General features: G+C 35.8%; 1 protein-coding gene across 1 annotated transcript in view; it reads left to right on the top strand.

Moving 5' to 3' along the window:
• Window positions 1-12890, top strand: part of SYCP2 (synaptonemal complex protein 2) — a 77064-nt gene that overhangs the window by 29472 nt on the left and 34702 nt on the right. Inside the window, 4 exon segments of the mRNA XM_064573560.1 lie at window positions 1058-1118; window positions 9613-9761; window positions 10922-10996; window positions 11433-11579. Of these exon segments, the coding sequence (XP_064429630.1) occupies window positions 1058-1118; window positions 9613-9761; window positions 10922-10996; window positions 11433-11579 (432 nt within the window).

Here is a 12890-nt window from a genome sequence, read left to right as displayed (position 1 = left end):
GCAAGTGTTTTTACACATAGAAAATAAGAAGCTGCTCAAAGCTTTGGGGCAGAGAAGAGGATAGCAACACTTTCCTCCTGACCCTGAGGCTTTGAGGTATGGGAGAATTAGCACCTTAACTGGAGATGCCATAATGGTGGTGGTGCCCTCAGCATATGGACTGGTTTCAATTAAGGCAAAGAAGTGGAGGGAGTTAGTGAAGAGATTGAGGATTCAGGTGAATTTCTGTAAAATGAATTGTCCTTAAATAACAAAAGAAAGGGGTCTATTTTCCTCACAAGATTAGTGGAAGGTTTTAGGATCTCATCTTTTAGGAATGGTATCTAATTTTTCCTGTAGCTTTTTTTGTGAATTCAGTATTATTGAGTTATACAAATTTTCAATGAAAGCACGTGGAAGGGGGAAGGGGAAAATAATGGTGATTATTCATATGCATTCAGTGTTTGAATCTAAGGGCAGTCTTTGAGTGGGAATTGAGGAATGCATAGGATTTCACACTATTTCAAAAGCATAAATGACAGGATTTGGTAACATTTTTAAAAAGGATAGCCTCTAATAAATATTAATGGTAGTAATTCCTTTTTTGGTCAAAAACAAGAAATTATACCATTATACTATGAAATCATCCCAGTATTTCCTTCATAAAAGTGAACAAATAGATTAAATGTGACACATGTACTGTATGACACGATCAATTGATGGAGCAAGAAATGTGTTACTTAGTGATACTTAATAAAAAATAATTATTGGGGCGCCTGGGTGGCTCAGTCGTTGAGCGTCTGCCTTCGGCTCAGGTCATGGTCCCAGGGTCCTGGGATCGAGTCCCACATCGGCCTCCCTGCTCCACGGGAAGCCTGCTTCTCCCTCTTCCACTCCCCCTGCTTGTGTTCCCTCTCTCGCTGTGTCTCTCTCTGTCAAATAAATAAAATCTTTAAAAAATAAAAAATAAAATAAAATAATTATTGTTTGTATAACTTTTAAGTTTTTAAACTGGTGTTTAAAGAAGATTTAAAGCAGGAGTAAATTATTTATGGTCAAACCTGTTTTTAAATTTAAGGATCATCAGTGGGAAGCAGTGATTGTGCCTGAGGATAAAGTACAAATATACAGCATTGAAGGTATTTAACTTGTTTCCTCTAACTCTCCTCTTGACTCTGATCACATGGAGTAGCAGTTGCATGCTCTCTGGGGAAAAAAATAGACTAACGAAAACAAAGTGAGCATTTTCATATATTCACATTCATAAATTTGATAGTTCAATATCAGTATTCCCTGAACCCACATTTCCCCCACCCCCAATTTCCCAACTCCTTCCTGAACTTTTCTTTAGTCTAAAACTTATGATCACATGTCACTTTCTTGTCAATATGTTCAAGGCCCTTGCCTTTTATCCTATTAGTTTGATGAGGTCCAAACATCTAGTTCCTGTACTAATATAACTGGAATCGTGTAACACTGCTGGTGAAGTCCTACAACTTGGCAACTGGTAGCACCACACATTCAGCTATCAAGATAGATCTTAGGCATTTCAATGGGGATGTGGTATCTCTTGATAGTTGTTACTTGCATATTCCTCTTGACTATGAATATTGAGCACTTTTGCATTTGCTTGGTGGCCATTGATATATACTCTTCGTGCAGTATCCGTTTAAATATTTTGTCCTTTTTTTTTTCTAGGCTGTCTTTTTTTAATTAAGTTTTTGAGTTCTTACATACGTGGGTATCAATTCTTTGATAGATAGATGTTCTATGTGTATTTTCTCCCCATCTGCATCTTGCTGATTTATTTTCTTAGGGGTGTCTTTAATGAGCAGAAGTCTTTAAATTTGAAGTCCACTTGATCACTTTTTTCATTGTGCTTATTGCTTTGTGTGACCTAAGTAATTTTTGACTACTACCAAGTCACAAAGATGTTCTTTTGTTTGTCTATAAAAACTTTGTGGTTTTAGCTTTTATGTTTGGAATTATGATCCATCTCAAAATAACATTTGGTTATGGTATGATACAGGAGTTGAGGTTCATTTTTTTCCCATGGACATGCAGTTATTCCAGGACTATTTGATGAAAAGATTTTCCTTTCCCCACTGGATTTTATTGATTCCCTCTTTGAAAATCAAATGACTGATAGAAGTGCACATTTTATTTCTTAAAGCTGTACTCCATCCCATGGATCTATTTGCCATTCCTTATGCAAGTAGTACCACACTGTTTTAATTTTTGTAGATTTATAGTTAGTCTTGAAATCAGATAGTGTAAGTCTTCCAACATTGTGGTTTTTTTCAAGGCTATTTTAGAAATTCTAGACCTTCTGTATTTCCATATATCTTTTAGAGTTGACTTATCAATTGCTATAAAAAGCCTGCTAGATTTATAATTGCAACTGTAGTTTGATATGGGGAGAAATAACATTGTAACAATAGTAAGTATTTCAGTCCACAAACATGGTGTATTTTTACATTTATTTGGGTCTTTGGTTTCTCTCAACAATGCCTTGTTTTCAGTGTAGAAATCTTACATATCCTTTGATGAACTTATTCCCAAGTCTTCAATCTTAACCTTATATGATTGTGAATAGAATTGGTTTTTAATTTCATTTTCCAGATATTTTCTGCTGGTACGTAAAAATACAATTGATTTTGAAATACTTACCTTGTATCCTACAATCTTGCCAAAGTCACTATTTAGTTCTAGTAGTTGTAGCATGGATTCCTGGGGATATTCTAGGTAGTCCGTCATGGTATCTGCAAATAGAGAGAGGTTTTACTTCTTCCTTTCTGATCCTTATGGCCTTCCTTAACGAAATTCTTTATCCCTCTCCCCTACCTCTTCTTCCTTCCTCTCTTTATTTTTTCCTCCCTTTATTCCTACCTTTGCCTTACTGCAATAGCTAGAACTTCTAGTACAGTATTGGATAGAAGTGGTAAAAGTGGTCATCTTTGCATTCTTCATGATCTTTGCTTAGGAAAGAACATGTAGTATTTGACCCTCAAACATGATGTTAGCTGAAGGTTTTTTGTAGATTACCTTCCATCAGGTTGAGGAAGTTGGTGAGTCTTCACGTGTATAAACACACATGAAACTATTATGCAATTCAAGGTAGTAAATATATCCAGTCCCCCTAAATGTTCTTTATGCTCCTTTTGATCTATCCCTAGGAAGATCTAGCCCCAGGAAGTCACTGATATTTTCTCTGCCATGGACAAGTTTACATTTTCTGCAGTTTCTATAAATAGAATCATACAGCATATACCTATATATATGCATATTTATGTTAGTATATATAATATGTATAATTATATGTACTATCTATGTAATATATAAAATATACATGTAAAAATATATGTAATACATATTTTATACAAGTGTAGTATATACGTTTATATATGACATTTGTATATTTTTTATATAATATATACATTTAGATATGTATTTTTTATTTAGCCACATTACATGTATTAATAGTTTATTCCTTTTTATTGCTGAGTGGTATTCCATTGCATGGTTATACTTCAATTTGTTTATCCGTTCACCTTTTGATGAGTACTTGGAATGTTCCCAGTTTTCAGCTATTATAAAATGCTGCTGTGAGTATTCATGTATACTTATTTCCATGTATGTGTATATATATGCTTTTATTTCTCCTGGGTAAATACTTAGGAGTGTAGTGGCTCTGTCAAAACATAAGTATATGTTTACCTTTTTCAGAAACTTCCAAAGTGTTGTCCCAAGCAGTTTTATCATTTTACATTTTCACCACCAGTGTGTAAGAGTTCCAGTTGACATCCTTGGCAACACTTCATATGGTCAATCTTACCTTGCCTTATTGCACTGCCTGGAACCTTCAGTACAATGTTGAGTAGAAGTGATGAGAGTAGATGTCTTTGCCTAGTTTTTGATGTTAGGCAGGGGAAGCATTCCTTTTTTTCACCATGATGTATTTATGGTGGCAGTTTTTCATGTGTGCCCTCTGTCAAATTGAGGAAATTCTCTTATTCCTAATTTGCTGCGAAAGCCTTCCTTGATCACAAATGTTGGATTTGGGGAAATGCTTTTCCTGCCTCTATTGATATTATATATAGTTTCTCTTGTTTGGTTCCTTAATAGAAATACATTGATTTTCAAATGTTAGACCAACTTTGCATTGTTAGGATAAACCCCACTTGATTTTGGTACGTTATCCTTTTATATATCATTGGAATTGATTTATGAAATTTACTTAGGAATTTGGTATTCTATGCACTAGAAGGTCTGCAGTTTTCTTGTAATGTCTTTCAGTTTCAGAGTGAGGGCAGTATTAGCCTCATAAAAATGAATTGGCAAGTTTTCCATCGTCTTCAGTTTTCTGTAAGAATGTGAGTGGAGTTGATACTGTTTCTTAAGTACCTACTAGTGTTTGCCAGTGAAGCAGTCTGGGCTGCCACCGTTCTTTGTTGAAGACTCTTAACTACAAATTCAGTTTATTTAATAGAAAGTGTTTCAGGTTATCTGTTTCTTCTTGAGTAAGCTGATAATTTTCTCTAGTAATCTGTCCATTTTATTCAACTTTAGTGGCATGAAGTGGTTTATTATGGTCCCTTAGTATCTTTGTAATGTCTGTAGACTTGTTATGATGGCCATTCTGTCACTCCTGATGTTTATAACTTGTATATTTTTTCCCTAATCAGTCTGATAAGAGGAATATCAGTTTATTGGTATTGTCAAAGAACCAGCCTTTGGTCTCATTGATTTTTCTCTATTGTTTTTCTATTTTCCACTTGGTTGATCTCTGCTCTTTTGTTTATTTACTTATTTTTTTGCTTTGGTTTTAATTTGTTTTTCTGTTTCTAGTGTCTCAGGGTAAAAGCTGATTTTATTGTATCTCCTTTGTTGGCTTTATACCCCCTTTAATTAGTGGTTGATTTAGGATTTATTCTATTCATTTTTAACTTAATAGTGTGTCTATTCAGGTAATACTACACCCTTTTATGTGTAGCACGGGAACCCTGCAACAGTGCACTTGCACATTTGCTTTCCTGGCTTTCATGCCATTGCTATCAATAAAAGGTTTTTGTTTGTTTCTTTGTTTGTTGTTGTTTTGTTTTGCATGTGTCAGAAACCTTGCAATATGGTGTAATGATTTTTTGCTTTATGCAGCCAATTAGGTTTTAAAGAGATTTTTTAAATGGATTAAAAAGTATTTTATATTTACCTACACGTTTACCATTTCCAGTGTTGAGTTTTCCTTTGTGTGGATTCAGATTTCTACCTAGTGTTGTTTTCCTTCTCCCTGAATGACTTGTCTAGTATTTCTTGTAGTACAACACCAGTGATGAGTTCTTTCAGTTTTTATGTATCAGAAAAATCTTTTATTTTGTTTTCATTTTTGAAAATTACTTTTGATACATATCGAATTTTAGATTGCCTGTTGTTTTAGTTCAGTTTACTTTAAAGATGTTACTCTACTGTCTCCTGGCTTGTGTTGTTTCTGATGAGAAGTCTACTGTCATTCTCTAGTTCGTTCCATTTTATTTAAAGTCTTTTTACCCCTGGATGCTTTTAAGATTTTCTCTTCATCACTAGTTTTAAACAGTGCCAATATCATGCTTTAGTGTGATTTTCTTCATGTTGTTTGTTCTTGGGGTTCATTGAGACTTTTGTTCTGTGGGTTCATAGTTTTCATCAAATTTAAAGTTTTTATCCAGTATTCTTCAGATATTTTTTCCTGCTGATTCTTTCTTCTCCTTCCCTTTGGAGAGTCTGATTACACATACACTAAGCTACCTGAAGTTTTCCCACAGCTCACTGATTCTGTGGTTTCTCCACTCCTTCCACCCCAGATTTCCACCCCTTTTTTTTCATTTGAATACTTTTCTATTGCTGTATTTCATGGTCATTAATATTTTCTTTAGCAGTGTCTAATCTGTTGTTGGTCCTATCTTGTATAATGTTCACCTCCCGTGTTGTATTTTTCATTTCTGGAAGTTTGATTTGGGTCTTTTTGTAGGATAAATTTTTAATTTTAGAATAGTTTTAGATTACAGAAAACTTGCCAAAATGGTATATAAAGTTTCTATGTACCTCCTCACCCAGTTTTTCCAATTTTTTAAATTGTGGTTAAAAAACAAATAAATACAACATAAAATTTACTACCTTACTATTTTAAGTGTATGGTTCAGTAGTGTTAAGTATATTCACGTTGTTGTGAAACAGATCTCCAGAACTTTTGTCATCTTGCCAAATTATAACTCTATACCCGTTAATCAACTTCCCTTTTCCGCCCATCCACTCAGCCCCTGGTAACCACCATTCTACATTTTTCTTCTGTGAATTTGACTATTTTAAGTGGAATCATACAGTATATATCTTTTTGTGACTGGCATTTTTCATTTAGCATAGTGTTTTTTCCCATACTTTTTTTTTTTTTAAGATTTTTATTTTCTTTAATCTCTACACCCACCTTGGGGCTCGAACCCCCTAGAACAAGATCCACTGACCAAGCCAGGAGCCCCTTATTTTATTTTATTTTTAAGATTTTATTTATTTGCGAGAGAGAGAATAAGAGAGAGCATGAGAGGGAGGAGGGTCAGAGGGAGAAGCAGACTCCCCGCCGAGCAGGGAGCCCGATGCGGGACTCGATCCCGGGACTCCAGGATCATGACCTGAGCCGAAGGCAGTCGCTCAACTGACTGAGCCACCCACGCGCCCCCCCCCCTTATTTTTTAACTTTTATATCTTTTTTTTCACATCTTACATTTTTATGGTACCTCCGTTACTGCATTCTAAAACAAAAAGCCTACTTGGATCTTCATCTTCCTCTAGTTGTCTCACTCTTTTTCCATTCATAGCCAATTTTGAAAGATAGTTTTTACTAAATCTTTTTTTCTCCTGCTTTTCATCCTGTCCTTATTACATTGTTTTCCATCCCACTCCACTGAAATTTTAGATGTCAAAATAATAGTTTATTATTAATATCAATATGGACACTTTCAGTCCTTATACTTGAACCTTCCCCCACATTTGACACTGTTGACTACACTTTCATTTTTTAATCTTTTTCCTAATTTCTCAGCTAAGCTCTATATACTCATCCTTTATTTCCTATTTTGACAAATGGTATGATAAAACTTCCAGGTCCCCCAATATAGAAGCCATTCTTGATTGTTTCCTCTCCCTCAACTAATCATTTTTCATGTTCATGTATTTCTCTTAATATTTTTTGAATTTCTTTACTCCCCTTTATTTTCATGCTTATCACTGCCTCCACTTCCTAATAAAGTTCTGTCTTTTGCATCTTGCCAAACGTAGTTGTGCATAATTGGGTAAAAAAAAAAGTTATTTTCATTGTTGTAATAGCATAACTTGATTTTTAAGATTTATTTTCCAATACATAACTCGTCCTAATTTTATGAGGACACTTTTATAAAAAATTAAGTTCTTTATGTTTAGATTAAAAGGGGTTTTTTGGAGCTTCCTGGTTGGTGAATAATAATGAATCTTCATGCCAGGAGGGTGGTGCACCCTAAACTTCACAGGGACAGGAGCTCCTGTGCTCCGGACCCTTCCAAACCTCACTCACACTGTCTGTCTCTTCACCTAGCTGTTCATGTGTATCTTTTAATATCCTTTGTAGTAAAGTGGTAATCTAGTGTAACCTATATGGAATGGGCAGTATCTGAATTTTTACATGAATAGCAGTCATGGAAGTAAAAAAAAAAAAGGAACCTGGAAGTCAGTCAATATTTCTAGTGAAAAAGAATTTCATTAGTTGCAGGCTGAGGGGATGGGGAAGCAGCAGCATGATGGATTGCAGGCAGTGAGACCCTTTTATATGTAATATGTAAGAATGTATAAAATGAAGGCTCCATGGGCAATCTTAAAATTTTTTTAAATGCCTTTGCAGAAGAAAACATTATTATATTCATATAGTGTACTAGAATCTCATATAAATATGTTTATCTATAAATACTTAGTTTTTTTTTTTAAAGATTTACTTAGAGTGAGAGCACGCTTTCACATGCCCGTGTGCGTTGGGAGGAGAGGAAGAGGGAGAGAGTCACAAGCAGACTCTGCACTAAGTGTGGAGCCCATCATAGGGCTCATTCTCACAACCCTGAGATCATGACCTGAGCCAAAACCAAGAGTTGGATGCTCAATTGACTGTGCCTCCCAGGCACCCCAAAATACTTGGCTTTTTAGCAAACAACAAAATAACTTTCCTGGTATCATAGTAATATTGCTAATTAAAAACAAGCTATGATATAGTCCAGGCAGTTAAAGGAACTAACAAAAATTTCAACAAAGCCCACAATAAAATATAACAAATATCAATAAATTCTTTATAGATAGTCACAGTATATGTGGGGAATAGTTTGTACAAAAAGGTACAAAACATTCAGCAATATTTGAAGTAATTCTAATATGTTTATGTAAGCAGTGAAACAAATATTGTATTTACTATAAGTTTGTGGCAAGCTGCAGGAAAAAAATCATATCAGAGCAATATAATAATCAAAAATATCCATAAGGATTATAAATTTTCTAATATTCATCAGAATTCAAAACATTATTCGCTTCAAAGTCACCCAAACTTTCAACTCTAAAGCCTGAAAACTTGTTACTTTTGAAACACATGACTTTTTTTCCCCAGAATAAAACCACCAGCACTCTTTGAGTTAGAAGCTGTCACCATTATCTTCAAGCAATTAATAATTCTTATAATCATCAAAGGACTTTACTGCGGAAGTTTGTCATGACCATATAGTTGCAAAAACAGACAACACATATTCTGCTTGAGTAAGCCTCATAGGAATCAGAATAATTTATCCTGTAGATTAGGTCATGAAGTAGGCAGCAGAGCTTTTCTTCATGTAGAGACAAATTTTTCTACTAGGTATGCTCCATCTCCATCAGGATGTAGGATTTCCTCCTGCCCAAAAATATACGGTGGGGGCAGGTGTGGCTACTTGTCAGTCATCAACAGGAGTACCATCAGAAGTAGAACAGGGCCATAAGTGGCCTTTAGTCCGTAATACAGGCACATTAATTGGATGCCAAGTGATTCTTCGGTGAATTTTTAGAGGAAGGGAAGTGAATACCTCTTATAAACTGGCACTTACAGTATTTTCAGTGGATCAGCGAATTAATGGAGGAATTGCCCTGATTCTTTCTTTAGTTTCCTGGCACTCAAGGTGTTTGACAGTTGTCTACTGTCAACTTGCTTGTAACAGCTGGATTTAAGAGAAATGCTTGAATGGATGCTTATGCCTAGAAATATAGTTACTTATGGAATTAAAGTTATTTTCTTTGCCTCTTTTAAATTAAGCAAATAGTTTTCTTAGATATGTTCTAGGAGTATTTATTAAGAACCTATTAGTGTCCACAGCATATTTAGGGCTTTAGCTCATTAGTTATTGTATTACTTTGTAATTCATAGATCAAGAAACAGACTCTGAAAAATAAATTTGGATTGGTTTTCATAAGTAGTTAGTGCTGGAATTGATTGTTAAATCCTAAAAGTTAATGTTATTTCACTTCAATTTAATTAATATGCTACCTGGCTTATTTATAACATGCCTAGAGAGTGGTATCATAGAAATGAATATAAACTAATTGGTGTGATTTGTTTGTATACAGTGAGAGAATCGAAGAAGCTGCTGACCATAATTCTGAAAAACATAGTAAAAATTAGTAAAAGAGAAGGGAAAGAATTGCTTTTGTATTTTGATGCATCATTAGAAATCACTAGTGTGACACAAAAAATTTTTGGTGCACATAAATATAGGGTAAGTGTTTAAATTCTTTTCAACATTTATTTTCATAAGATTCTTTTTAATATTTATTTTCATAATTATGGAAACTTTCGGTTACCAGGGGCTGTAAGTTTCATTTTTTTCCCTAGAATTCTTAAAATGACATGTTGATTTTTAGTTCTTTAAATTTTTATTGTGGAATAGCCCTCAGATTGTAGGCCATATCCTTGAGACACCTGTTAGAATCTCAGATGACAAAATAAGCTGCAGTATTCAAAATATTTAATGAATTCCTGCTAGGTGTTTAAAAAGTGAATTAAGACAAGACCATGTTTTTAAGATATTAAACAGTGTTTGTGAGAATTAGAGAATCTACCTCAGAAGTAAATAAGGGGCAGGTGTAGAAGTTGAGAAAAGAGAATGCTCATTAAGAGTCTGATATGAAGGAAAGGCTGTTCAGATGGGACTTGAAATGGCCTTGGAAATTGATGGGTGAAATTTAGAGAAGATGCATTCTGGGACTGTGGAAGACATGATGAGTCAGTAAGGTGACGATTCAGGTTCAGTTTCAGGGAGCTACTCTGTTGACAGGCTTGGATAGCGCATGTCGTAGTCTGTTCAGGCTGCTGGAGCACGAATACCGTAGACGGGGTGGCTGAAAATGAGAGACCTCCTTTCTTTCTGTCTCTTCTGTCATTTCTTTTTCTCTGCCTCCCCATTCACTTCCATCTGTCTCTCCTAGCTCTGGAGGCTAGGTGGCTATGACTGGCACCAGCAGACACACTTTCGGCCGAGGCCCCGCTTCCTGTTTCACAGTGGCTGTCTTTTCACTGTGTCCTCACATGCCAGAAGGGGTCAGGGAGTCCTTTGGGGTCTCATTTCATAGGGGCACTGATCATATTCACAAGGACCCTGCCCTGATGAAGCAGTCACCTGCCAGAGGCCCCGCCTCCTAACACCATCACCTTGGGGGGTAGGTTTCAATATATGAGTTTGGGGGACTCATTCAGTTCAGAGCAGTGCAGAAGATTTATGGGGAAGAAAAATAGAGACTGTGTGTGGAGAAAGGGTATTTATATATACAAAATAATGATTTGAGATAATTTGGGAGTTTTGAAAGGAAATGCAGGAAATACATTAACATGGAAAGAACTGGGAGAAAATGACATCACTTTGAATTAATTTAATTTTAGGAATTTACCAGAAAACAGGGTATTTCGGTTGCCAAAACATCTGTGCATATACTTTTTGATGCAAGTGGATCACAGGTATGTGTCTGACTTACTTGATTTTTATCACTGAGCTAAGTTGAACCCTAAATAATTGCACAGCATTATGTTGGATGGTGAGTATCTGAAAAATGAATTGTCTCAACATAGAGTGCCCCACTAAGGTACATGATTGTTTAAACGTGTTATTAAAGATCATTTACTTTAGTACAGAAGATAGTTATTAATATCATTTTGGTAACTTTAAAAATTAGGCATATATGTCCTGCCACTAATGCCAAAGCTTGTTTTATGTCTATGGACGTTTGAAAATGTGGGTGTTTTTTGTTGGGTCACTTTGACTAAGTACATGGAAAACAAAGAATTGACTTTGGTAAGTGTGGGATGAATGGGCGCTTTACTAAGACATCCAGTGATTTTTGAGAACTTCCTGCAGTTTGCAGTTTGAAATACTTTTCTCCACATTCTCCAACAGATTCTAGTGCCAGAAAGTCAAGTCTCACCCACCGAAGAGGAACTCACTACTTTGAAAGAAAAACCTAACTCCCAAAAGGAATTTGCTAAACCTCCGAAATATATCAAAAACTGTAATCAAGGAGACAGAAAGAATAGTCAGCTTGAGGTAAATATGGTGTCAAAATAGTTGTTGATAGGGGCACCTGGGTGGCTGTCGTTAAGCATCTGCCTTCAGCTCAGGTCATGATCCCAGGGTCCTGGGATTGAGCCCCGCATCGGGCTCCCTGCTTAGCAGGAAGTCTGCTTCTCCCTCTCCTGCTCCCCCTGCTTGTGTTCCCTCTCTCGCTGTGTCTCTTTCTGTCAAATAAATAAGTAAAATCTTAAAAAATACATAGTTTTTTATAAAATAGCATAGATCAAATCATTGCTACATATAATTACAGAAAAAAAAAAGCATCTAGAATTTACCTTAATGGCCTTCATCAATAACATTCAGAGTATTTCCCCTGCCTTTTACAAATGCAAACAAAAGATAGTATTTTAGCAATTGTGTTTGTGCAGGGTTAAGAGGGTTAAGTAAGACAAGGTATACTATACACTTGTAAATTCCAAGTTAGAAATATGTAAGAAAGTACCACTTGTTACATTTATCCTGTCTATTTTTGCTTTTGGCTGTTATGTAGAATGCAAATCTATAATGTAACGTTCTCTTTATTTGCTTAAGGAAAGAAAGCTAAGTATTAAGTACTTTTTCCTCCTCCTCCTGCTGGTGGAGACTCTCCTCTAGGCCATATTCAGCAGAACCAGTTCTCAGCCTCCTTGTCTTGTTGTGACACTTGAGGTTGCTAACAGCCTTGTCTTTCTTAATGTCCTCACCTTCTTTGATTTCTGTTAGCCTTTTAGTTCTCTTCCTACTTCTGTTACTACATTAGAGATACTTTCTTTCCCCGCATCCTAAATGTAGATTTGCTCTGAAAGCTTGACTCAGCTTCTTGAACATCTCTATGCCTTCTCCCTTAAAGAGCTTCCTTCATGTGCATAGTTTAAGCTCTTGAAATATACCAGACCCTCTTCAAAGTGCTGCAGGGAAGTCTCCACTTACTCTTCGAGTGTTTCCTTTTGTATGTCTTGTTTTCCTGATCTAACCTGAAACTCTTTTATCTTTCGCTTCAAATTTGCATCTGCCTCCATACTTCAATAAAGCTACCATTAATTTTCTGATGGTATCCTGAATCCTGCCTCATCTCCCCTGACACCTAGGACCAAGGTACTAGTGATGGTTCTTTCACAGTACCTCGCACATCCTCCCCTCCTCATTCCCTTCGCCCTTACTCATTTTAGTACACCCAGCTCAGTACAGCAGCCTCCTCATTGTCCTTTGACTCTGTGAACTACCCCATGTGGTATTCCTTCCCCTGGTTTTTCTTAATCCCAGAGTCCCTGTTGCATTCTGCTCAGAAAGTTGTGGGATCTCTGT

Source organism: Mirounga angustirostris, unplaced genomic scaffold (assembly GCF_029215605.1).
Source record: "Mirounga angustirostris isolate CCGP_5_RB_7025 unplaced genomic scaffold, mMirAng1.0.hap1 SCAF_10, whole genome shotgun sequence".
NCBI lineage: Eukaryota > Metazoa > Chordata > Mammalia > Carnivora > Phocidae > Mirounga > Mirounga angustirostris.
This window is presented reverse-complemented; position numbering and strand designations above follow the sequence as displayed.